We start from the raw sequence: 27,889 nt of genomic DNA, 5'->3' as shown, positions 1-27,889 counted from the left end.
GTGAGTGTAATATCCATCCACATCAAAACTCCATAACAATTTAATAAGCAGATGGTCTGAGACAACAGAGGAAACACTGAACAGAGTCTGCATGGGCTCACTGAAAACAAGTCACTCCCGACCGCTCAGACTTCTTTGTTCATGAATGCAGTGGTCCAGTGGACCAGGAGAAAGCGCTAAGTAAGCACAGTACAGCTTGACCGACCAAGGCTTTAGACCAAGTCGATCATGGTAGCCTTGTGGGCAAAGATGGTTTCAATGACTATGGTGTTTGGTGGGTTTGTGGCTTAGTTAACAAACCGTTCCTGAAGAGCGTTAACTCATAAATCAGTGTCAACCTCCAGGGCAGTCCCTAGTGACATGCCATGGGAGTCTCCCATAGGCTCCACCTTGTTCAGTATCTTTATAGATAGCATGCTCACTGAATCTGTAGGGCACCCAAAGTTTCAAGGAACTGCTAATATGAAGGGTGACATAAAACAGTTAATTTTGGCAAATTTGGAAGGATGGGCCTGCATTGAAAAAAATTAAACTTAATAGGGATTAATCTCAAGTTCTATAGTTAGGTTCCAAATCAATTGCACAAGCACAGAATGGGGAAGATTTGGCCTAGCAGGAGTTCATGAAGGGAAAAGATGAGAGGAGTTTTCATTAACTTTTAAGCTAATTTTAAGCTAATAATAGAATGTCAAACCATAATGCAAGAGTTAAGAAAGTTAATATAATCTTAGATCCATCATAGAAGTAGAGGCTTTTAGATCATTGAAGATTATAAATTCCCTTTTTCTGCATCAGTCAGACCACCCTCTGTTCATTCATTCATTCATTCATTCCTTCAGCATGTGTTCAGCACATCTTAGGCCATGGGTTTCATTCAAGCACTGCAGATCAAATGTTTATAAAGTCAAATCCTTCCAGAGAAGAGTGCCTTGTGTAGTGAGGGGAGCAGAGAAGTAAATCAACGACTACAGTACAGAGTAGAGAGGGTTAGGATGGAGTTAAGTCCCAAGAACCATGGGAGAAGAGAAGGTGGGCAAGGGGGAAGGCTCCACAGAAGAGGTGACCCTTGAGCAGGGTAGAACCCACCAGGAGAAAGGAAAGGAAAGAAGGAAGGGAGGGAGGGAGGGAGGAAGAAAGGAAGGAAGGAAGGAAGGATGCATCTGCGATTGATAACCACTGCTGTGGGGCCTTGTTTATTTATCTCTGTCCTGAGACATTGAGAAGTCACTGAAGGCTTCAACTAGGGGAGTAACATGATCCTATTTCACTTTTAGAAACATCACCCATGAAGGAAAGATACTTTTGTAGGGGATGAGGTTATAGGAGGGGGATCCATTAGAAGTCTTCTGCAATAACTATCTAGGGAGGGGTGCTAAGGGCCTTAATTAGCTCAGCCATCTTGGCTTTTAATTCTATATTTACGATTCTTTTTTTCTACCCCATTCAAATGTCTGAGCTTTTGGTTATTCTGTTCTCTTCCTGGAATGCAGTCTCTTATATCCTTTGACTTTTCCAGGCCTGCTCATAATTTAAGCCCCAGCACAACTCCTATCTCCACTGTGAAGTCGTCACAATATGATATCACCCCATCCAGCCATCTATTCACTTGCCCAGCCACTATCTATCCATCCATCCATCTATCCATCCATCCATCCATCCATCCTTTCCTTCATTCTTTTATCCATCCTTTCCTTCATGCCTTCATTCATTGATTCATTCAAAATTGACTGAGGGCCTTCTATGTTCTGGGCACTGGCTAAGTGCTCAGGATATGACACAGGTCTGCCCACTAGGGACTCATGGTCTAATAGGGAAAAGAGATTCATAAATAATAACAAACTCATATGACGAGGACGCTAGCAGAGGTTTGACTGAGTGTGGTAGGAGCCCAGGGTGGGACTGACTAACTCAGTCTGGGGGCGTCAGAGCAAGCTTTTCAGTGGAGGTGACATTTGAGCTGAGCCTTGAAGGAGGAGTAGCTGCCTCACTGTAAAGGGGAGAGTGATCTGAACTCTCACAGCTATTTGAGTCTAAAGGGCCCAGTTGAGTTGATGCTAACCCCCGTGAGTTCTACTCTCTGTTTCCTATACATTAGCCCTGTCTTTCCAACTGGGGAGCAGGAAAAACACATTTTAAATCCACCTAACATTTATTCATCCAATTATCTATCTATCTATCTATGCATCTATCATCTATCTGTCATGTGTGTCTTACATTATTATTTTTTAATAGCCGCAGTGCTGAACACAGTGCGGGTTAAACAGTTGGTCCCAGCACTTCCTGGTTAAGTCCTTTGCCTGTGATGGCTCTTTTCCCTTAAGGTCTTTTAAGTGATAATCATGTGGACAGTTCATTCTCCAGCCAGGCCCTTTTCTACCTCTTGGGAGTGACATAAGCTCTTTACTGCCAAAGGCTCAACTTCCTAAGTTTCCTGTGGAGGATTTTCGGTGATAGTAGGTGGAAGGAGTAGAGAACCAGCAAGTAGGTAGCGCCTACTAAGTGCCAGGTGCTGGGTATTTTACACATTTTAACTCATTGTGTCCTCACAACATTCCTGCGAGTTTGATGCTAGTGTCCTCTTTTTTTTTTTTTTTGGACAAATGATAGTTTTTGCATACATGCCTATGTGGCTTATAAAATTCTTTTTTTTTTGCTAGTGTCCTCTTTAACAGTTGAGGGAACAGACTCAGAGTGGTGAATAATTTGGAATAATTTGCTCACAGTTAAGTCGGAGCAGGTGCCTCCCAGATCCATTCTCTAAGGCCCAGGGTCAGAGCTGTGCTACGGCTGAGGTGGGCACGGCCAACAACGGAGGTGAAGGGTAGGGGGCCAGGAACCTCAAACCGCACTGCTCACACCAGCACCGCTGCACTTAGCAGCCACGCCTGGCCCTGACATAAGCTGTCCCAGGGACCAGGCCTGGGTAGCAGGGGGTGGAACCTACCTAAACTCTAGAGACCTAACGTGGTGTCATGATAATGTGTGCAGGCTCTGCGTTCAAATCCCAGTCAGTCACTCACCAGCTGTGGGGTCCTGGACAGTCACTTAACCCCTCTAGGCGTTAATTTTCTTGTCTAGATGACCTTCCTCTTTGGGCTTTTGTGAGGATGAAATGAGAAATTCATGAAAGCACAGTGCCCAGCACGACATGCTAAGTGTGCAAATATTTTATCTTCTTTTCTCTCTTCCTCTTCCCTTTCCTTTTTCTCCTTCTTTTTATTCTTCCTTCTTTAATCATTATTGTTGTTAACATGTTATAAGGATATAAGTTCTAAGAGGAGTATCTCCACCCAGGAGGGGAAATATGGCAGGTGGAAACACTGTAGACACCAAGGGGCACACCTTACAGGTCATCTGCTCTACCTCCTGTGTGTGGGGGGATTGGGGGGAACATTCCTGGGTCACCCGTGACAAAGTACCTTCAGTGCTAAGTACTCCCTCCAGTGCGGAGTACATGCTCAGTTCTTAGGCAGTTCCAAATCTTAGAAAGTTCTTTCTTATATGGAGTCCAAACTGACTTCCATGTAAATTTCACACACTGGTTCTAATTCTCCCCAGTAGAGCACAGCAGGACTTCCCTGTTTTCCAATTCAATTTCTTCAAATTTTAAAAGAAACCTTTAAAGGATCCTGGAAGTCGGTTCTCACGGCTTCCCTTGGTGGTTCCAACAGGGCAGCCATCCCTGCTCTCCTGCTGTGGTTTCTACAGAGCCTCACCCTTCTGGTTGTTTCGTTCATGGTGTTTGCTGCCTTTCTTAAAATACTGTGGCCAGAACAAAAGACAGTATTCCAGGTGTGGTACCAGCCATGCGCACCCACAGGACCTTCCTAGGATCAAGGAAGTATCACCATGTCGAATATGCTGCCACTGGCGCCCTTTGTCTCTGCTTCAGCACATGTGCTCGGGGTGGGGGGCTGGGGCCCAGGGGACAGTGACGAGCCCAGGTTTCTCATGGCAGGGCAGGGGGTGGGCCTGGACGTCTGGTCTCAGCCTCATCCATCTTACAGCTTTGGGGCATCTACGGGTGTGTGTGCTCGAATGAGGGGTAGGAGTGTGTGTGTGTGTGTGTGTGTGTGTGTGTGACAGAGAGAAAGGGAGAGAGAGAGAGAAAGAAAGAGTTTTCTGCCTGATCCAGGAATGCTCCTGGATGGCAGAATTGGTTTCCATAACGACTTTCTGATATAAACATATTTGATAAAAATAAGTTAACTGCGGAGCTGTGGTGGAGCACAGATTCTCAGAGTGCAGAGAGAGGGAGAGAGAGAGAGAGAGAGATGGGGGAGAGAGAGAGGGAGAGAGAGGGCTCTTCAAAGAACAGCATTTCCCTTTTTTGCACTCCTCCCGGTCAGTCTCCCTATACACACCTTCCATAAATCACCTAAAAAGCTTTGTTTCCCATATTCCTGTATATCCTGGCCCCCTTCCTGCCTGTGCACATAATATTCATGTTCTCTCTCCCCCTTTCTCCTTAGTTACCTGAAGCACTACAGTATGTATGGGATAATATGATAAATTCATTTCCAATTCACTGCATTATCCCTTGAATATTTTAATGACTCATTGAATGGAGTAAAAAAAGCTGTTTCAAATGAACAATTATGCTGCATTAGTCTGAGGGTTGATTCTATTTAAACAGTGCTCACATGGATAGCAGGACACAGCGACCTCGGCATCCGAGAGCTAATTTGGCTCTTATCGCCAAATAATTTTACACTGCAAATTACCATGAAAACCTAAAGGGCTTTAAAAACATTCATCAAAAGATAATATTCCACTTTGTAGCAACATTTTATTTAAATTATTTTGAACGGGAGCGAAGGCATCTCTGTGGCGGGACAATGACAGCCAAGTGGGGATAGTGAGAGATAAGGAAATGGTGAGGGGTGCTGGGTTGGGTTAAAAATAAAGGTGGGAAGCGTTGGGGTCCTGACAGTGGGAGACACATCATAGGCCTGACTGGCACTTGCAGCCCAGCCCTGTGTGCCGGCTGTCATCTGGGGTGACTCCAGGGGACCCTGATCTGGACCAGGGGGTCACAGGGCAATTCCCAGAGGCTGAATGATGGGGCAGACCCCCTTTCCCCCAACTACTTCTCCCACCAAAGTAAGTCTGGGTCAGGTTGGTGCCTCCAGGCTAGGCCTGGATCCATCTAGACTCCAGAGGCAAAAGGATGAGCTACTTTTGGGACTTCCCTGGTGGTCCAGTGGTTAAGAATCTGTCTTGCAATGCAGGGGACTCCGGTTCTATCCCTGGTCGGGGAACTGAGGTCCTACATGCCACGGGGCAACTAAGCCTGCATACCGCAACTACTGAACCTGCGCGTTTCACAAGTAGGCACCCCACAACTAGAGAGAAGCCCGCGTGTCGCAACGAAAGAAAGATCCTGCGTGCCGCAACTAAGACCCGACGCAGCCAAAAATAAATAAATAAATAAAAATGAAAATAATAATAATAAAAAAGGATGAGCTGCTTTCACCACATGGTTTGTGTGTTGGGGCCTAGAGTTGCCTAGAGTTCTTACTTTGCAAAACGTGAGTCCAACAGCCTAAGGAAAGTTGCTAAATCATAAGTAGCTGCTGTGGTCAGATCTCAGAGTTGGGGCGGTGGGAGAGAGAGTCACATTGACCAAGGCCCTACTCTTCTGTTCTGTGCCACGACCCTTCAACTCATCGAACATTGGGAAATAGATATTATTATCATGCCCATTTTAAGGATGAAGAAACTGAGGCTCAGAGATTCCCAACTGGAAGTGGCAGAGCCTGGAGCCTCCCTCAGTTCATCTGGGTGTCCACGTACACACCTGGTTTATAACCAGGGCCTCTGCATTGCCCCCATCATCAAACGCTCTTTAGGGCTCCTGGATCCAAACCGACATGCCCTTAGGGAGCATATGCCATGCGTTGCAGGTGTTTATTACTTAAAATGGACCCTCACAGGGCAGGGCAAAGCGTGCATGGGCATCTGCACAAATAGCAGCAGCAAAACTAAAAATACGGGTCTAAAGAAAGAAAGGAATTAATGAATCCTATTTCCTCGGTTTGACCTCTTCATCTGAACATGTGGTCCTGATGAAGACTGTTTATGCTTCTTCTGTTTACTTATTTATTCTTCTTCTGTTTATTCTTGCTTTGGAACATACAGAAAATCGGATTATATAATTATATATATATTTAAATTTTTTTTTTTTTTTTTTTTTGCGGTACGCGGGCCTCTCACTGTCGTGGCTTCTCCCATTGCGGAGCACAGGCTCCGGACGCGCAGGCTCAGTGGCCATGGCTTACGGGCCCAGCCGCTCCACGGCACGTAGGATCTTCCTGGACCGGGGCACGAACCCGTGTCCCCTGCATCGGCAGGCAGACTCTCAACCACTGCGCCACCAGGGAAGCCCTATATTTAAATTTTTATTGGATCTGCTGCTCGATTGATTAGGAGCGAGGATAAATTTGCCCCTTTATATAGTGCTTTTCTCTAGGGAGGCTTCTCCTTGCTGCATATGTAATTTCCCTTTTCCCGTCTCAATCCTGAAGAGCAAGGATTTGTGTCAGTTTTACAGACAAGAAGCCACGATTTCAGAGAGGTCAAGTAACTTGCCTGAGATCTCTCAGCAGTGGGACCAATAATTCCAACACAAGAGTCCTGACACGTGCTAATCACCCAGCTGGAAAGCAAGGGGCTATGATCCCAGCTCTGTTTATTGGGTTACCCATTTATCTTATTCACCGAACATACTAAGAGGTCCTCTAAAAAAACACCTCTTATTATGGAAAAATCCAATGCTATAGAAGAGTAGACAGAATAATGAGCCCTTAAGGTCCTTTTAATTCAGCCCAGAATTGCTTGCACTTACAGCTGCCAAAGGTTGAGGGCACTGAATGAAAGGGAAACATGAACTTGCCGTTTCCTTTTCTTTCTTAAAACAAAAAAGATATTCAGGACAAATTTTAGAATCATTGACGGTTTCTAGGAAGATTTTCTTTTTTGGAAGAAAAAAGGTACCCTTGTCTCCTTAATTGTTCTTGGTGTTCTTTGTCACCAATCATGACAGTCTTTGTGGAAAGTATTAATATACCATCTTCCTGTGTTCAATATTCCCATTAACAATAAAAAACGTAATGAAAATATCTGCATGAAAAGCCCTGAGCGCTAATTTCAGAGACAAATAGAAGATGAACCACCAATAAGCATTTCTTCTGAAATGAATGATGCAAATTAATTGATATCTTAATTAGGCTTTAGCACGAAGATTATTAATTAGATTGAATTAGAACTGAAAGCATCTTAAAGGAAAAGCTGGGGATGTGGCACTGGGGGGAAGGAAAGATGTTATGTGTCAACGTTCTGTTCGAAATCTTTTTCGCTCAATGAGAGACTATCAAAGAGGGGACCCAGAAAGACAGCACACTTTATTTATCAGTCCCTGCCTGCCGTGGTCTGACCAGGTTTGGGGACTAAAGTCTAGTCTTCCCCCTGAGTGAATGAGAACCCACAGGTATAGGGAGTTCCGGCCCCAGCCAGCTCCTGGTGCCCTCATAACCCTACCCGCAAGCTGCAGCCTCCTTCCTCTACCCTCCTAGAGTAGAAGCCCTCAGAGTGCAGGGAGTCCCCCTATTTTGTTTGTGTTTGTAACCCCAGTGCTAGTGCAGGGTCTGACTTTGAGCAATCATGATAACATCACAGCAAACAGTTACATAGAACTTTCTATGTGTTCTGGGTCCTGTTCTAAACACTTAAGAAAACTCGTTTAAGCATCAATAACAACAGTGTGAGGCAGGGACTATTGGGATTCCCACTTTACAAGCGAGCAAATTGAGACACAGGTTGAGCAACTCCCCTCCACCCACCCCCACCCAACCCAAATCACAAAGCTAATACTGGTGGATTCAGATTCGAACCACAAGTCTGGGTCCAGTTTCCTCACCCTGAAACACTATGCCGTAACAAATAATGGTCAATCCACACTTGTTGAATGACATGAACAAGGGTGCCATGAATGCCTGGTCCCTCCTGATGGACTTCTCTCTAGTTCCTAGTTTTTATTTAAGGACTAGAGCTTTACCCTACTCTGTCCTAGACCCCACCAGTCTCTCACTGGGGGCTGCAAATGTTTCACATATTCCTAAGGACTGGTTTATACTCTGTTTCAACCTGGACAGGCAGTCCAAAAACTGTCCCTACTGAGGGGCTCCCATGGCCATGGGGCAGCCCACCACCCAATTAGGCCTGAGTCCCTAATAACACGGCCAGCCTAGGTTCCACCAAGTTTGCCTCTGTGGCCATTGTGAATCGCAGGGCCACTGTCATTCTATATCTGCAGTGACTTCATGGCATGCCTTATTGCTGAGGTCCCTTGCTGCTGAGGGTTATGATAATATGTAGGGTTTGCTTTTATGGCCGGGGGGGGGATCCAAGATATTTATCAGCATTCCCTGGGGAGGTTCCCTGGAAGCATCAACCTGTAAAAGGTAACCAGGAACAGAGCCCTGGGATGACGGGGGCTCTGTTTCTGATTATGCATACCATTTTACAGAAAGGGCACCATGACGTGCCCCTCGCCACAGTGGAGTTGATGAGAGAGATGTGGTGTGAAGCCTAACCACGTGGGATGGTGGTTTGGAGTTCGGTCGCCTGGATTGAAGACCCACCTCTACAACCCCCTCGCTGAGAGACCGCATCATTCGATCTCACCAGGCTTTGTTTCCCCATCTGTAAAATGGGGATAATGCCTGGTTCACAAAGTGATTGCAAGGATTAAAAGGAAATTGTGCAAATTGCTTCACAGATAGGTGATATTAACAACAACCCAGGCATTCTGAATCTGCCGTCTTCCTTCCAGCTGCTAAATCCCTCCTGGATGCCTGTTGAATGCGGATGCCCTGTTCTCTCCGGACTGACCCAAGTGGTGCCCAGGAATCTGCATTTTAACAAGCTTGCCAGCAGATACGAACGTGCTCTAACGTTGGGGACTGACAGCTATCACCAACACACAGGAGATGCTTCTGGGTTTGGTTAGAGCCCTCTCTTCCTTTGGCCGAGGTCCACAGCCTGAGACCTACACTGGCCTGGTTTTTCTATTGGCTGTGCAGCTGGCAGAACGCGGGGGCCGGCGGGCAGGCCGAGTGGACATAGCTTGGGAGAGCTGCTGCTTCCTGCTGGACCCTTGCATCAGGGCAAGTGGGTGAAAACGCGGCGGAAACCCAAGCTTCCTCCGGCCTGAGCGGGAAAGCTGAGGGCCGCACCCGGGCAGGTGGCCGTGGTAAGCTCTGTGGCTTAGTGGTCTCGCCGGCCAGCTGCCACCTGCCACCTGTTCTGCTTCTAAGCTGGGCTGCTGGGGCTAAACCCATGTTGGCATCACAAGGCTTGTGCGAGAGAACTGTCCTGGCCTGTATTGGGGGAGGGGAGACTTCAGGCTTGGAAGAGAGGAAGCCTCATGGCTCCAAGGCCCCTTCTACTCTGAAATGATTCCATGCACATTCCATTTCATTCCAGTTTCTGAAATTGGGACTCAGAATTGCCCAGTAGAACCTTCTTACAGGCAGCCCTGTGCAGGGGGGCAGACTGTAAATATGATGACCAGAGCAGTATTCTTTTCTTGAGAGTTTCACCCCCTTGTGGCCACCTTGTGCCTGTGCTCTAATTTGGGGCAGGATCCAGGATCTTTCCCTTTTGTGCTCTCAGCTCCCCTCCCTCCACTAAGTCAGGTCTCTCCCCCAGCTCTTCCCTTTCGCATATTTATGGTGTTTCCAAGGCTCTCCATGAGGCCGAGAGGGCGCTTGGCCAGGGAAGGGTGATGGAGCAATGACCCTACTTTCCCTCAACAGCCCGGCTCGGCCTCTGTCCCAGAAGCTGCTGCCGCAAGTCTCCCTGGAGGGAGCCCCTACTTAGGCCGTAGCCAGGGCTATCCCTGAAAACAGGCTGCTCCCCTGAGCGTCCTATGAAGGGCCTATGGTCACTGGGAGGGGGTTGGTTGCCAGGGTAACCCGCCACACACCACCACGTCCCCACTCCAGTGGTTGTGAGAGCCCAGACTTGCCAGGAGAGTCAATAGCTAGTTCAGACCAGTACCCCTTCCTCTGCCCCGTAGCTCTAGAAGGAAAAACACAAAGTCCTTATAGTTGTGGTACGTGCTGTGTTTTACAGAGTGCTCTTAGGACACTCTAACTGGATGATCACGACAACCACATAGCAGAGGTAACACGGTTCCCACCTTACAGATAAAGACAAAACGCAGAGAGACTCCATGACATGGTGGAGATCATTGAGGTGGGAACCAGCCCAGCCTGGATCCAAACGTAGTCTTTCTAGGTCTGGGTTCCCACTGTCTTACAGGGTTGGTGCCTTTGCACATGTGGCGCAAAGGCCACCGGCAGGCTTTCTAGGCACAAGATGCGTGGATGCCTGATGCTAGTGTGGATTTTCCCAAAATGCACTGCCACATGCTCGTGAACAAAAGATTCAACAGTCAAGTGAGATTGGAAAATAAATGCATGTTATATAATGCATACTAGGGTATTAAAAGCTCTAAAAGGCCCTTCAGTGAGGGATGGGATTAATACATTTTAACCCAGAGTCCCCGAAACTTGCCTGGCAATGGAGCCTTTTGGTTTTTTGTTTTTTCACCTAATGCCCATTAACAAACCACCAAATCTGCATCCCTCAGACCTACTCTGGAAAGGCTGAGCCGGGCTCCTTCGTCATTATGGTTGATGACAAAAGGACAAAAATGAGGGGAGGCCACTTGTTTCTGTACAAAGAAAAAGAGATCGCCATGCCTCCTCCATGCCCCTTGGCCCATCAGCAGGAGACGCTGCAAGAGTCCCCTGCCACCTGGACTGCACAGAATCACCTGGTGCCCCCAAAATCCAGGCCCCTGGCAGTGGTGTGCTGGAGCAATTGCTACATTTTCAGAAAATTTGTTATTCACTCATTAAATCGTTAACTTGAAATTGGCCACGGTGGGAGTCTTTCTTTACACTACAGAAATCAGCAAACACTACAAATGGGGGCTTTCTTCCCACTTATCCTGAGATAAGGATATCCTGATCCTGTGTATCACTGATCCTGGGTCATTTTCTGAAATTATTAGAAAACATGGGCGAGCCTGTGACAGCTGGGCGCTGGGGGCAACCTGACACGGAAGTCCTTGCTCATCAGAGTCCCCAGCCCTCTTGAATGAGAGCTGAGAACTGTGCAGAATGATAATCCTCCAGCCCCACTCGCCAGTGAATCAGAAAGTGCCTTCTGGCCGGCTTACCTTGATATCTGTCACCAGCCAGTGTCTCCAGAATCGAGCTTTGGGAGAAGACCTGCTGGGGGCATCTGGATCCACCATCACCAGGATGTAGGCTGCACCCTGTAACACATTACCAGAAAGAAGTGTAGCATCGTGGCTAGAATTTGGAAAGGAAATCTACAAGGCGCAGACTCTCCTTTTACCTCAATTCCAGCTGAGAGTGGCTGACCAACACCTAAAGCTTCCTACTCGATTCATCCCTGTTCTCATGACATTCCTCTTGTGTCACATGCTTATTCTCAGAGAAATGAAGTCTATCAAGTAGGCAGCTTAATAGCTTGGCTTTCCCTTTATAAAGAAGAATAAATCAAACAAGCATATTTACTCGGCACCTAGAAGTCTGTAACATCATGCCAGGAGAAGTGGAGGAAACAAAGAAACCTAAAACAGGGCTTCTGCTCTCAGGAAGCTCACAGTGTGGTTGGAGCGACTTGTCCATTAACTCAGCAAATACAGGAGAGCTTACTCCATGTCAGGAACTGTACTGATTGCAAGGAATGCTCAGATTCATTTATCTCTTCAATAAGCATTTACTCAACACCTATTATGTGCCAGAAACTGTTTTAGGTGCTGGGAATCCAACAGAGAACAAGCAGGTGTGACCCATACTTTCAGGAAGATTTTACTCTAGGTAAGAGACACAGATTAAAAAGAAAGAAAAAAAAAGAGCAGAAGCAAGAAGAGCTACAATCCTGCAGCCTGTGGAACAAAAAACACATTCACAGAAAGATAGACAAGATGAAAAGGCAGAGGGCTATGTACCAGATGAAGGAACAAGATAAAACCCCAGAAAAACAACTAAATGAAATGGAGATAGACAACCTTCCAGAAAAAGAATTCAGAATAATGAGAGTGAAGATGATCCAGGGCCTCGGAAAAAGAATGGAGGCAAAGATCGAGAAGATGCAAGAAATGTTTAACAAAGACCTAGAAGAATTAAAGAAAAAACAAACAGAGATGAACAATACAATAACTGAAATGAAAAATACACTAGAAGGAATCAATAGCAGAATAACTGAGGCAGAAGAATGGATAAGTGACCTGGAAGACAGAAGGGTGGAATTCACTGCCACGGAACAGAATAAAGAAAAAAGAATGAAAAGAAATGAAGACAGGATAAGAAATCTCTGGAACAACATTAAATGCAACAACATTCACATTATAGGGGTCCCAGAAGGAGGAGAGAGAGAGAAAGGACCCAAGAAAATATTTGAAGAGATTATAGATGAAAATTTCCCTAACATGGGAAAGGAAATAGCCACCCAAGTCCAGGAAGCACAGAGAGTCCCATACAGGATAAACCCAAGGAGAAACATGCCGAGACACATAGTAATCAAATTGGCAAAAATTAAAGACAAAGAAAAATTATTAAATGCAGCGAGGGAAAAATGACAAATAACATAGAAGGGAACTCCCATAAGGTTAACAGCTGATTTCTCTGCAGAAACTCTACGAGCCAGAAGGGAGTGGCATGATATACTTAAAGTGATGAAAGGGAAGAACCTACAACCAAGATTACTTGACCCAGCAAGGATCTCGTTCACATTTGATGGAGAAATCAAAAGCTGTACAGACAAGCAAAAGCTAAGAGAATTCAGCACCACCAAACCAGCTCTACAACAAACGCTAAAGGAATTTCTTTAAGTGGGAAACACAATAGAAGAAAAGGACCTACAAAAACAAACCCAAAACAATTAAGAAAATGGTCATAGGAACATACATATCGATAATTACCTTAAACGTGAATGGATTCAATGCTCCAACCAAAAGACACAGGCTTGCTGAATGGATACAAAAACAAGACCCATATATATGCTGTCTACAAGAGACCCACTTCAGACCTAGGGACACATACAGACTGAAAGTGAGGGGATGGAAAAAGATATTCCATGCAAATGGAAATCAAAAGAAAGTTGGAGCAACAATACTCATATCAGATAAAATAGACTTAAAAATAAAGAATGTTACAAGAGACAAGGAAGGACACTACATAATGATCAAGGGATCAATCCAAGAAGAAGATATAACAATTATAAATATAAATGCACCCAACACAGGGCACCTCAATACATAAGGCAACTGCTAACAGCTCGAAAAGAGGAAATCGACAGTAACACAGTAATAGTGGGGGACTGTAACACCTCACTTACACCAATGGACAGACCATCCAAAATGAAAATAAATAAGGAAACAGAAGCTTTAAATGACACAATAGACCAGATAGATTTCATTGATATTTACAGGACATTCCATCCAGAAACAGCAGATTACACTTTCTTCTCAAGTGCACATGGAACATTCTCCAGGATAGATCACATCTTGGGTCACAAATCAAGCCTCAGTAAATTTAAGAAAATTGAAACCATATCAGCATCTTTTCTGACCACAGCGTTATGAAATTAGAAATGAATTACAGGGAAAAAAACACAAACACGTGGAGGCTAAACACTACGTTACTAAATAACCAAGAGATCACTGAAGAAATCAAAGAGGAAATCAGAAAATACCTAGAGACAAATGACAATGAAAACATGAGGATCCAAAACCTATGGGATGCAGCAAAAGCAGTACTAAGAGGGAAGTTAATAGCTATACAAGCCTACCTCAAGAAACAAGAAAAATCTCAACTAACCAGTCTAACCTTACACCAAAAGGAACTAGAGAAAGAAGAACAAACAAAACACAAAGTGAGCAGAAGGAAAGAATCATGAAGATCAGAGCAGAAATAAATGAAATAGAAACAAAGAAAACAATAGCAAAGATCTATAAAACTAAAAGCTGGTTCTTTGAGAAGATTAACAAAATTGATAAACCATTAGCCAGACTCATCAAGAAAATGAGGGAGAGGACTCAAATCAATAAAATTAGAAACGAAAAAGGAGAAGTTACAACAGACACCACAGAAATACAAAGCAACCTAAGAGACTAATACAAGCAACTCTATGCCAATAAAATGGACAACCTGGAAGAAATGGACAAATTCTTAGAAAGGTATAACCTTCCAAGACTGGACCAGGAAGAAATACAAAATATGAACAGACCAATCACAAGTAATGAAATTGAAACTGTGACAAAATCTTCCAACAAACAAAAGTCCAGGACCAGATGGCTTCACATGTTAATTCTATCAAACACTTAGAGAAGAGCTAACACCCATCCTTCTCAAACTCTTCCAAAAAATTGCAGAGGAAGGAACACTCCCAAACTCATTTTATGAGGCCACCATCACTCTGATACCAAAACCAGACAAAGATACTACAAAAAAAGAAAATTACAGACCAATATCACTGATGAATATAGATGCAAAAATCCTCAACAAAGTACTAGCAAACAGAATCCAGCATCACATTAAAGGGATCATACAACATGATCAAGTGGGATTTATCCCAGGGATGCAAGGATTCTTCAATATATGTAAATCAATCAATGTGATACACCATATTAACAAATTGAAGAATAAAAACCATATGCTCATCTCAGTAGATGCAGAAAAAGCTTTTGACAAAATTCAACACCATTTATGATAAAAACTCCCCAGAAAGTGGGTACAGAGGGAACCTACCTCAATATAATAAAGTCTATATACAACAAACCCATAGCAAACATCATTCTCAATGGTGAAAAACTGAAAGCATTTCCTCTAAGATCAGGAACAAGGCAAGGATGTCCACTCTCACCACTATCATTCAACATAGTTTTGGAAGTCCTAGCCACGGCAATCAGAGAAGAAAAAGAAATAAAAGGAATATAATTTGGAAAAGAAGAAGTAAAATTGTCACTGTTTGCAGATGACATGATACTATACATAGAGAATCCTAAAGATGCCACCAGAAAACTACTAGACCTAATCAATGAATTTGGTAAAGTAGCAGGATAAAAAATTAATGCACAGAAATCTCTTGCATTCCTATACACTAATGATGAAAACTCTGAAAGAGAAATTAAGGAAACACTCCCATTTACCATTGCAATAAAAAGAATAAAATACCTAGAAATAAACCTACGGGAGAAAAAAGACCTGTATGCAGAAAACTGTAAGACACTGATGAAAGAAATTAAAGATGATACCAACAGATGGAGAGATATACCATGTTCTTGGATTGGAAGAATCAATATTGTGAAAATGACTATACTACCCAAAGCAATCGACAGATTCAATGCAATTGCTATCAAATTACCAATGGCATTTTTTACGGAACTAGAACAAAAAAATCTTAAAATGTGTATGGAGACACAAAAGACCCCGAATTGTCAAAGCACTCTTGAGGGAAAAAAACAGAGCTGGAGGAATCAGACTCCCTGACTTCACACTATACTACAAAGCTACAGTAATCAAGACAATAGGGTACTGGCACAAAAACAGAAACATAGATCAATGGAACAAGATAGAAAGCCCAGAGAGAAACCCACGCACCTATGGTCAACTAATCTATGACAAAGGAGGCACGGATATACAATGGAGAAAAGACAGTCTCTTCAATAAGTGGTGCTGGGAAAACTGGACAGCTACATGTAAAAGAATGAAATTAGAACACTCCCTAACACCACACACAAAAATAAACTCAAATTGGATTAAAGACCTAAATGTAAGGCCAGACACCATCAAACTCTTAGAGGAAAACATAGGCAGAACACTCTATGACATAAATCACAGCAAGATCCTTTTGACCCACCTCCTAGAGAAATGGAAATAAAAACAAAAATAAACAAATGGGACCTAATGAAACTTAAAAGCTTTTGCAAAGCAAAGGAAACCATAACCAAGACCAAAAGACAACCCTCAGAATGGGAGAAAATATTTGCAAATGAATCAATGGACAAAGGATTAATCTCCAAAATATATAAACAGCTCATGCAGCTCAATATTAAAAAAACAAACAACCCAATCCAAAAATGGGCTGAAGACCTAAATACACATTTCTCCGTAGAAGACATGCAGATGGCGAAGAAGCACATGAAAAGCTGCTCAACATCACTAATTATTAGAGAAATGCAAATCAAAAATACAATGAGGTGTCACCTCACACCAGTTAGAAAGGTCATGATCAGCAAATCTACAAACAACGAATGCTGGAGAGGGTGTGGAGAAAAGGGAAGCCTCTTGCACTGTTGGTGGGAATGTAAATTGATACAGCCACTATGGAGAACAGTATGGAGGTTCGTTAAAAAGCTAAAAATAGAATTACCATATGATCCAGCAATCCCACTACTGGGCATATACCCAGAGAAAACCATAATTCAAAAAGACACATGCACCCCAATATTCATTGCAGCACTATTTACAATAGCCAGGTCATGGAAGCAACCTAAATGCCCATCGACAGATGAATGGATAAAGAAGATGTGGTACATATTTACAATAGAATATTACTCAGCCATAAAAAGGAACGAAATTGGGTCATTTGTTGAGACGTGGATGGATCTAGAGACTGTCATACAGAGTGAAGTAAGTCAGAAAGAGAAGAACAAATATCGTATATTAACGCATGTATGTGGAACCTAGAAAAATGGGACAGATGAACCGGTTTGCAGGGCAGAAGTTGAGACACAGATGTAGAGAACAAACCTATGGACACCACTGGGGGAAGCTGCGGGGAGGCGGTGATGGTGTGATGAATTGGGCGATTGGGATTGACATGTATACACTGATGTGTATAAAATTGATGACTAGTAAGAACCTGCTGTATAAAAAAATAAATAAAATAAAATTCAAAAAAACCCAGACAACAACAAAACCCAAGGGTGTGCCAACTTGGGATTAGTTCTATGATTAAAATAAAATAGGATGGGGTTGGAGGAAGTAAGCGTCCCAAGAAGGGGAAACAACTGCTACAAAGGCCTTCAGGTGGGAACGAGTGAGGGTTTGAGGAGCAGAAAGAATGCCATGTGGCTAGAGGCAAGCAAGGGGAGGGGACAGGGCAGGGTTGGAGAGATGAGTGGGGACCCGGCCACAGAAGGCTTTGCAGACCTGGGTGAGGAGGGAGTTTTATTCTAAGTGCAATGCAGAACTACTGGAGGGTTTTTTTGTTTGTTTGTTTGCTTTTGTTTTTAAGCCAGGAGAGTGATATGCTCCGATTTACATTGTTAAATAGTTGTCATGGTGGCTGGGTGGAGAGTTGAATGGTCGGCAGGAGGCAAGAGAGGAGGCTAATGCGGTGATAAAGGGCAGGATGATGGCATTTTGGACTAGAATGGTAGCAATGGAGATAGAAGCCAGTAGATGGATCAGGGAAGTATTTTGAGAGAGCATCAGTGGGATTTGCTGATGGACTGGACTGTAGGGCAGGGAGGAGGGGGTAGGGAAAGAGAAATCAAGGATGACTCGGGGTTTTGGCTAGAACAACCGGGTGAATGGTGCCACGTAACGTCATGGAGAAGACTTGGAAAGGAGAATGTTTGAAGGGGGATATTGAGAGTTCTATTTTGGACATGTTACATTTGAAACACCTCTTAAAGACAAGCAAGTATCAGAGTCAAGAGTTTGGAGGAGAGATCAGGACTGGATATATAATATTTGGAGTCACTGACTCCCAAGGACCAAAGATGGCCCCTAAATCCAGAGAATAATGAGATGATTCATGGAGAGATTAGACATGGGGAAGAAAAGAGGTCTCGTGAGTGAACTCTAGAACATGCTAAGGAGGAGAGGAGGAGAGGAGAGGTGGATCTAGCAAAGGAGACTGTAGCCAGGGAGGCAGGGGAGCCACCTGAAGCGTAGGTATCGTGAAAGCCGAGACAGAAAGTGTGTCCAGGAGGAGGAAGTGGTCAGCTGTGTCGAATGCTGCTGAAAGGCGGAGCAAGATGAGGACACAGATGTGACAATGTGACCTGACAACATGGAGATCCCTTGTTTTCTTGGCAAGACCAGTGTCAGTGGAGTAGTAAGGACTGATGTTTGATTGGAATAGGAGATGGGATGCGAGGAACTGAAAATAGTTATTAAAGATGATAGGGCTTCCCTGGTGGCGCAGTGAGAGTCCGCCTGCCAATGCAGGGGACATGGGTTCGTGCCCCAGTCCGGGAAGATCCCACCCACATGCCGCGGAGCGGCTGGGCCCGTGAGCCATGGCCGCTGAGCCTGCGCGTCCGGAGCCTGTGCTCCGCAGCGGGAGACGCCACAACAGTGAGAGGCCCGCGTACCGAAAAAAAAAAAAAAAAGATGATAAAAGAGGAATTATAGTGTGAAGGACAGCTGAGACGCAGAGTGGCTGTTACTAGATGGGAAGGAAGAGTCTAGAGATTTATTTCTTTTTAAATTTTTAAAGAGATGGGTGGCCGTCAAGAATGTCTGCAAGCCGATGGAAGTGATCCAGTGTGGAGGGAGGTATAGATGTCAGAGAGAAGAAAGGGGTTCGTTGTAAGAGCCAAGACTCTGGGAAGGTGGGAGGAGACAGGATCCAGAGCAAAAGTGGAGGGCCTGGCCTTTGGCAGGGGCGGAGGATACAGGTTCAGATGCAAGGGTGCTGGAAGATGTGGTGAGGAATGAGGAAATTGGATTCCGATTACTTCTGTTTTCTCAATGAGTTAGAGGCAAGGTCATCAGGGGAAGAGGGATTATAGGAAGCTTGGGGACAGACAAGGTGTGGAATAGTCATTTGGGGAGGTGAGAAATTGAGTATACCAGAGGTATGTAGTAAGGTTACTGGGTAATATTACATTCCACAGTTATGCACTTTTTGACGGTTCAAGTGCAGACGGGGAATAAGTCATCGTTGGGTTTAGCTTGAATATGGACAGACTGGCGAGTATGATGGAAGAGAAGGGAGTGAGAGTGTAAGAAGTGAGTAGAAAAATAAGGAGGGTCCTGGGATTCCTCTTGCTCTGGAGGGAGAGAGAGACATAGACATAACTGGAGTACAGTATGTGAAGGGCATGGGTAGCGGAGCATTTATCAGGCACTAAGGGAGCATGGAGGAGGGAACCTAAATCTCTCCACCTCAGGAGTCCAGGAAGGCTTCACCGAGTTGTCATCTGAGCTTGATCTTGAAGGATGAGCTGGTAAGGGGTCAGGAAAAGGACTCCCTTGGCAAAGGGAAGGGTCTGGGCAAAGGCATGAGGGGTTGGGGAAGGGCAAGAAATTTGGTGTGCTGGGACAGAGTGCATCTGTAAAGGGAATGGTGGGTGACAGAGCTGAAAGGTTACGGGGACCAGATAATAGAAAACCTCACATGTCCTAAGTTGTTGAGAATTTGTTTTGCAACAGGACTCACTGAAATTATTTGAACAGACGACTGACATGATGAAATGCATGCTTTGGGAAGGCACATGGTGAGGATGAGTAAAAGACTAAAAGCAGAGTAAAAATAAAAAAAGAAGAAAATCGGGATACTCTGAAAAGAGATCACGAGGGCTTGAAAATTCAAGTAGTAATAAAGATAGAGAGATTTGTACCACAGAATCAACAGCATGAGGTGCCTGAATAGGGCAGGTGAGAGAGGGAGAGGGGTCCAGGAGGTCCATGAGATTCTATCTTGGGCAATTAGGTGGATGATGGTACCATGACTATTATGAGTAGAAAGTCTGGGAGACAGTGAGTTTGGTGTTGAAACATGTAGGCAGAGATGTACCCTAAATGGAGCTATGAAGCCTGGAGCTCTCTCAAGACTTGGCATGTGGGTAGTGGGCATGGGGATGGATAAGATTGTTGGGGAGAACTTATGGAGTGAGAACAGAACAGCTAGGGTGGAACTTTGAAAAGGAACTTAGTTCCTTTGAACTCAGGAACTAAGAGTGGTGGGGAGAGGAGAGACTGAGGGGAAGAGAGTTAGGAGGAGAACCAGGGAGCAGAGCGTCACGGACACCAAGACGAAAAAGGGTTCAAGGAAGGAGTGGGGATGGGCTCAGTATAACAGAGCCATCAGGGAAGAGGACCCTAAAGCCGTACTGGCTGTGACAATTGGGGGAGAACTGGCTACTTTCCAGAGATGAGCAGTTCAGAGATAAAACTACTGTTTGCTGAACGTTAAAATCCCAAACCACATATTAAACGCTCTAGGAAATTAACTCAGAGAATTTGAAGATAAAGCCCAAGGAAATCTCCAAGAACTCAGAAGAGAAGGATAAAGAGATGAAAATATTAGGGGGAAAGTAGGATCATATCCTAAGGAGCCCGTGTGTGTGTGTGTGTGTGTGTGTGTGTGTGTGTGTGTGTGTGTGTGTGTGTTTGTGTGCACACACACGAGTGTGTGTGATCCCAGTAGACTCCCAGAGAGAAAAACTGTCTGATACAACCAAGAATTGGTTTTAGCCAAAGCAGCAAGAAAATAAAAACAAAGTGTAAATACTGTAAAAGAAGAAAAAAAACAACATCTATGCTCTTTCTGTTTTTTAATTAATTGTTTTCCAAATGACATAATTGCCTACATGAGAAACCAAAAGACTCAGCTGGAAGCAACTAGACTAATATTCAATAAAGTGAGTTGTTATGAAATGCACACAAAATCAGTACTTTCCTACGGACAAATAGTCAGGAAATATACTTTTAAAATCCCATTTACCATTGTAATAAAAATATAAAATATCTAGGAATAAACTTGATGAAAAATCCAAGACTTACACCAAGAAACCAAAGCATTACTGATGTACATAAAAAGAAAACTTGAAGAGATGGAGAAGGACATATTATGCTCTTACACATCAAAGCCACCATTTGCAAATATGTCAGTAATCCTTTAATTAATTAGTTGATTTAACACAATTCCAATCAAAATCCTTAATAGGTATTTTGGGAACTTCGTGGAAGTTCTCCAAGAGATATCCACACTCCCATGTTCAGTGCAGCATTATTCACAATAGTCAGGCTGTGGAAACAAACCTAAATGTCCATCAAGGTATGAAGGGATAAAGACCGGGTAGTTTATACACACAATGGAATATTATTCAGCCGTGAAAAAGAGGGAAATCCTGTCGTTTGTAACAACATGAATGAACCATGAGGACATTATGCTAAGTGAAATAAGCCAGTAATAGAAGGACAAATACTGTCTGATTCAATTTATATGAGGCATCTAAAATAGTCAAACTCACAGAAGCAGAGAGCAGAACGGTGGTTGCCAGGGGCAGAGGGAAGGGGGAAATGGGGAGTTTCTGTTAAATAGGGACAAAGCATGAATCACAAAAGATGAATAAGTCCTAGAGATCTGCTGTACAACCTTGCGCCTGTAGTTAATGATATTGTATTGTACACTTTAAAATCTGTTCAGAGGGTAGATCTCATGTTCCTACCACAAAAAAATAAAATTTTAAATTAAAAAGAAGAAAGTAATCCTGCTTGAAGAAAGCAGGACAGAATCAACGCCCTCATCAAGCATTCTGCAAATCCCAGACCTTGACAGTACACTCTGCTGGTGAGGCGGTGGGGAAGCTTCATACATTGCTGTGGGAATGCAAAAATGGGGCCGATTTATCCTTTGACTCAGCAATCCCACTTCTGTAATTTCTTCCCCTAAAGATACCTGCATATTTATGAAATGACTTGTGTATAAGGTATTCATTTCAGCCATGTTTATGATAGCAAAAGTTGGAAATAACTCAAGTGTCCATCAGTTGGGGATTGGTTAATAAACACTGATACGTACTCACAATGGAATACTTTATAGCTGTGAAAAACAATGAAGATCTCTCAGATCTGATCTGAAAAGCTCTCCAAGGTAAATGAGTGAAAAAGGCAAGGTGCAGAACAATATATCTAGCACCTTACTTTTACATATGAAAGAAAAAATAAGCTATGTCTTCACATTGGTTTGTATTTGCATAAACAAACTCTGGAGAGATACTTAAAAAAAAAAAAGATGTGGGTGGTGGTGGTGCTATGGGTGGATGGGACAGAGGTGGGATGGAAATCTCTCCTACGTGCCTGTTCTTTCATTTTGATTTTTGAGCCATGTGAATACATTACCTGCTAAAAATAAACTAAAATTATAAAATCAAGTGAAATGTGTAGTAATCACATAGTATTATCTTAGTTAGTCTCTAGTCTCTCTCTAGCTGGCTGAGAGGTAAAGAAGGATGGCTTTGCCCTTTTTGGTAGGGAGAGCTCGTGGAATCCTCATTGCATCTTTGGGGGTCAGTTAGGTGCAGGGCAAATGCTGGACCAGGGCCCTGGGCTCTGCAGCTCAGGGCATGCGCGAGGTATGGGAAGCCACGTCAACAGATCACAGTACCTTGACATAATGACGGCAACATAGAAGGAGAATTAGATCTGGGCTTGTCCATGTGAAGTTTTTTAAACAGCCATATTGAAGTATAATTTCCATACCACAAACTTCACCCCTTTAAAGCATACATTTCAACAATTTTTAGTAAATTAACAGCGTTGTGCAGCCATCACCATAATCTAAATTTACAACATTTTCGTCACCCCTAAAACAATCTTTGTGCCATTTGCAATCACTTCCCGTTCCCTCCCCCAGCTTCGGCCAACCAGTAATCTACTTCCTGTCTCTATAATCTCCTTTTTGCCTTACCTGAACATTTCACATAAGTGGAATCATAGAATATGAGGTCTTCTGTGCCTGGCTTCTTTCACTCAGCATAACGTTTTTGAGGTTCAGCCATGTAGCGCGCATCAGCACGCCATCCCTTTTAATTGCCAAATAGTATACCGTTGGTATGACTTTTGTTCATCCACGTGATGGACATTTGGGTTGTTTCTACTTTTTGGCTACTGTGAATCATGCTGATAGGAACATTTGCTACAGGTCTTTGTGTGAATATTTGTTTTCAATTCTCTTGGGAAAACACCTAGAGTGGAATCGTTAGGACATATGGTAAATTTATGTTTAATACTTTTAAAAACTGCCAAACTGTTTCCCAAAATGGTTGCACCATTTTGCAATCCCACCAGCACTGTATGAAGGTCCCAATTTCTCCATCTCCTCACCAACACTTGTTATCATCTGTCTGTTTGATTGTAGCCATTCTAGCAGGTGCAAAGCGTGAAATATAAATTAAAAACTCATTGAGTTTTTAATTTACATTTCCCTAATGACTAGTGATGTTGAGTACCTTTTCATGTCTTTATTGACTATTTGTGTATCTTCTTTGGTGAAATGTCTGTATAAATCTTTTGCCCCTTTAAAATTTATCTTCTTCTTATTCTAGAAGGAAATTTTTTTTTTTTTTTTCGGTACGCGGGCCTCTCACTGTTGTGGCCTCTCCTGTTGCGGAGCACAGGCTCCAGACGCGCAGGCTCAGCGGCCACGGCTCACGGGCCCAGCCACTCTGCGGCATGTGGGATCTTCCCGGACCGGGGCACAAACCCGTGTCCCCTGCATCGGCAGGCGGACTCTCAACCACTGCGCCACAGGGAAGCCCCATTCTAGAAGGAATTTTAATAGTTGTATCCCAACTGGGAGTTAGGGAAAAGGTGAGCAGTGGGGAGAGTGGAAAGGAAGGAGAGAAGGTGGTCAGAGCTGGATTTGCCTCATCCTTGAACCGCTGGCTTCTGCCCTCATCCATCATCTGTACATGGGGCTGTCTTCTTACTGTATCTCACCATGACACTGATTATTCCAGTAGGGAAATGTCAACCTCAGAACAGCCACCAACCCAGGTGAGCAGAGAGCACCACTGACATTAACGCCCCCAGACCCTCGGTCCACTGATCCACTGGCCTCCTTCAGAGAAATCCTTGAGCCCCAATCTCCCTGCCTCCCATCCGGACCTTCTCAGTCAAAGACCACCCACCCCCTGCCATCTCCTCCACCACACCATCATGCCAACATGCTCTTCTCTCTTTTCCTCTGAGCCAGTTCTCTGTTCCTCCTCCACTTCCAAACCCTTCTACTCTGCCCTCTGGAAAAGCCACTAAAGAACAAGCCACGTCCCTTCCATCCTCTGTCTCTCCATAAATTGCTCTGTCTACTTCCTTGTCTTTGCCTGACTCTCCCCTGAAGAGTCCCTTCCCCTTAGCTCCCTCGAGTGCTGATGTGTGTTCTCTCGTGGCCCTTAAACCCCAAGAGGTGTCCTAGCTCCCTGCTGCCACATCCTCTGTGGCTCAAGCCACTTCAACCATACATACCCCCTCCTTCTGTCCTGGCTGCTGTCACCTATGACCTCATGATGGTTCCTGCTCATTCATCGAAGACACTGGCACCTGGTCACAGTCATCTTTTCTTCCCTAGGTCCTGCCATCACCCTGGTGACTCCGGCAAACACGCAGATCACCCATCCAGCACCGTGGCCTCCCGCGTGCCTGCAGCTTTGCATCTCAGGCAAGCTTCTCTTTCTTTATCTCAACTATCGACTCCCACAGTCACACCTTGAAACTTATCATCCCCCCAAACTGCTCCACCTCCCCATGTCACTATTTCTGGCCACAACCTCCCTTCTGTTCAGCTTGCTTCTTCAACTCTGTCTACCTCGACTAATCTTTGACCCCAAGGGGACCTCCAGACCGTTGGTAAATGCCCCTTCTCCCAGCCCATCAGCCCTCTCTTGTCTTTGCTTGTGTCCCAAATCGTCAAAATGTAAACTCCCTTGTCCCTCTATCATTTAAACATATTTCCTTCAAAAGACCCCAAAGCTGAGTAAACCCAACTTTCCTCTACTTCTGTGTATGACGTGAGCAGTGAGCCCACCAAGAGAAAGTCATATCCCGGGGAAGATTGGCTCCATATATCTTGGCTGCCAGCTTCATGATGGGCCCTCAATACTGCTCTGCATTTCTGGCATCAACTTGATCTGCCCCCCTTGGTAATGGCTTTCCAAGATTTCAAACCTTTTCCAGTATCCTTAAACCTCCAACCTCCCTCCACTCCCCCTAACCCTCTCTCTTGGCAGGTAAATTTTTCAGCGATAACTTCGCAGAGGAAACTGAAGCCATCGTATGACAAGTTCTTCAAGGTCTGCCTCAAAGCCTGCAAACCCTAACTGCATCCGCACCTAACCTCTCCTTCTCCCCACTGTTCGTCTTGTCTCCTGTAACAGCCTCCTAACAAGCTTCCTCATATCTGTTTTTACTCCCTGATCAATTTTCCACCCTGATCCAGAACAATTTTTCAAAACACAGGTGAGATTGTGTTATCCTGCTGCTTAAAATCCTTCCCTGGCTTTCCATGGGTCCTTAGTGTGTCTTACAAGGCCTTGAATAATCTGGCCCCTTCCCACCTCACCTTGTCATCTTGTACACACGGCCCTTGCCCTCTACTCCACTCTCAGGGGCCTTTCTGTTTCTAAGGTTTGCCCTGCTCCCTCCTACCCCACGGCCTTTGCCTATGTTTCCCCACTCCCGCCCAACTCCCTTGAATCTGGTGAACTCTTATTCATACCTCAGAACTCAGTTCAGGGTGACTTCTCCAGAGGAGTGTTCCCTCACCCCTATTCTAGGTTAAGTTCCTTTCTTAAACGTGCTCGCATTTCCTTCCCTCAGATACGCATCTCAGTTTAGAGTCAATTTATACGTGTGTTGGCGTAAGTTTTGATTAACGTCTGTGTCCCCCACAAGACTAAGACCTCCTTGAAAACGGGGGTTGTGTCTGTTTTGGCTCACCACTATACGCCCATAGATTACAGTGTCTGGCACAGAGAACACACTTGATAAATATTTTTGAATGAGTAAATAAAACAATTATTGCAGCTGGCCCAGGTGGTTCAATTGTTCACGTGTTCATTCATTCATTCATTCATTCCACAAGCATTGACTGAGCCCTTATCATATACGCAAAGAATCCAAGCACCTTTTGGGCTCTAACCAGGAGCACTGCTGGCGCTGCAGAAGATGCCTGGGCAGAGGGGCCTTTCTGACGTGCAGGGGTGCTCTGGGGTCTCTGAGGCCCCCTCTCTCCACCTTGCTATTTGAGCAGTCTGTGTGTGCCTGCCTTTCCCAGAGAGGAGTGAAAAGTATTCTTTGGACAGACTATGATGGGACTTCAGTAGGCAGTTCTGAGTCCTAGAAGTGCTGAGAAGATGTGGTCTATATTAATCACACCTTTTATTTTCTGATGCTTTGACCTCTGGGGTCTTGCTGTCTCTGGAGACGCTACCAGTTCCCAGAGATAGCAAACACGTATCTGAGACCATGCTCTTCAAGTGCAAACCTACCAATCCAGAGCCTATGCCATCTCGTTTATTGGGCTGAGCCACTATCCTCCTGGCCTACTCACCCAGGGGTCAGATTCCAGACAACCAGGGGCAGCTCCTGTGTTCCAGAGACCACCAGAACTATTCAAACTAGCCAACCCCAAGCCTGTCTACGCTGCTTATCCTCCTACGCCAATGTTTTATTTTTTCCCACAAAAATCACAGTAAGGATTCTCACCCATGATTTCTCCTCACTCCTTCTGCCTTCTGACAGACCCTGGTGCTTCCCCGTGTGGCCCTGTGTAGTGTGCTGTGATTCCTGTCTTTAGGGATCTGTGAGTATAAACGTCTTCCTTCATGATCATCATTTCCATCTGCGTGTCTTATCACATCCAATTAAAACGAATCCCAGGTACGTTCTAGAACAGGGCCCTTGACTCCTTCGGACTCAGATATCCATCAAGACCATTTGAAGACTACAGGAACCTGGGGAGTATCTAGCATTGCATTTCTCTCACGTTCTAATATGATGATGTCTGTCTCTTGTTGCCTACAGCACTCACTTGTCCCAGAATGAAGGACTGGGCTGACCTGATATGGTTAAGTTTCACGGTCAAGTTGAGTGGAGAGCCATCCTCTCCAAAGCAGTAGTTCTCACCCCTGCCTGAATGCTAGAATCACCAAGGGAGCTTTTCAAAGCTACCAAGGCTGGGCCTTTGACCTAAGGGGTCTGGAGAGGGGACCCGGCTTTAGTGTCGACATGGAAGTTTCCCAGGTGACACAAATGCGGAGTTAGGGGTGAGAACCACAGTCCTAAAATCTGGTTCCCCCAAGTCCTTGACTGAATCTGCCACTGACTAAAACTCAGGTTCCTTTCCTCCTGTTTAATGCACTCTCAGGGAAGATCATGCGCCCTCTACCTAAAGAGGACAGGCTTCCCCCGATCTTGGCCGGGGTCCCTTACACCTGGGACCCTGGAGATTAAGGGGCTTGAGCACTGAATCGAGAAACTGAAGTCACAAATACAAGTCACCATCCTCTCCCACTATTCATTATGAGGTTGGTTGGAGTACAAATTTAGCCTATAGTGGGTTGGTTGTGTTTGAACCTCCCCCACAAAGTTCTGTATGGGAAATCTAGTTAAGAGCCTTCTTCCTGGGGGAGGTTGAGTGTAACAGCTGTTCCTCACCAGGACTGATAGTCTCACCAGGATGCAGTCCGGGTGTTGCCCCTTGAGCCTAAAGCCTTTCATCCCTGACGACTGACTCACATTTCAGCTGTCGACAAAGACAGTTCCTGGGCTGGGTGGACAGAGGCATGTCAACCTGGGAGTTGGGGCTCATGCCTTGCTTTCACACATTTGGGAAGAGGTGTTGTGTAGTCACTGTGGATCAGCTATCCTTCCTCCTTGCTCTCCTCTACTTTAGAGGCTGGGGAGCTACCATACTGGATTTCCCAGCCTCTCGTGCACTAAGGGGAGGCCATGTTCTGGCCAAGAAGAGATAGGAGAAAGTCCCTGGGAAGGGATCTCTTCCTGAAAAAAAGGCAAAGGCTTACTCAGAGAAAACCCTTGTTGCC

At 44.7% G+C, this 27,889-nt stretch overlaps 1 protein-coding gene across 2 annotated transcripts in view; it reads right to left on the bottom strand.

The window, feature by feature from the left end:
* PEBP4 (phosphatidylethanolamine binding protein 4) overlaps positions 1–27,889 on the bottom strand; it is a 214,987-nt gene that overhangs the window by 88,285 nt on the left and 98,813 nt on the right. For both annotated transcript variants that reach the window (XM_079925626.1, XM_079925627.1), the window contains exon 4: positions 11,252–11,350. In XM_079925626.1, the coding sequence (XP_079781752.1) occupies positions 11,252–11,350 (99 nt within the window). The remainder of the gene's footprint in view (positions 1–11,251; positions 11,351–27,889) is intronic.

Source organism: Stenella coeruleoalba (genome assembly GCF_951394435.1).
Source record: "Stenella coeruleoalba genome assembly, chromosome: 7".
Taxonomy (NCBI): domain Eukaryota; kingdom Metazoa; phylum Chordata; class Mammalia; order Artiodactyla; family Delphinidae; genus Stenella; species Stenella coeruleoalba.
The sequence above is the reverse complement of the archived record's forward strand: the minus strand, read 5'-3'. Positions and strand labels throughout refer to the sequence as shown.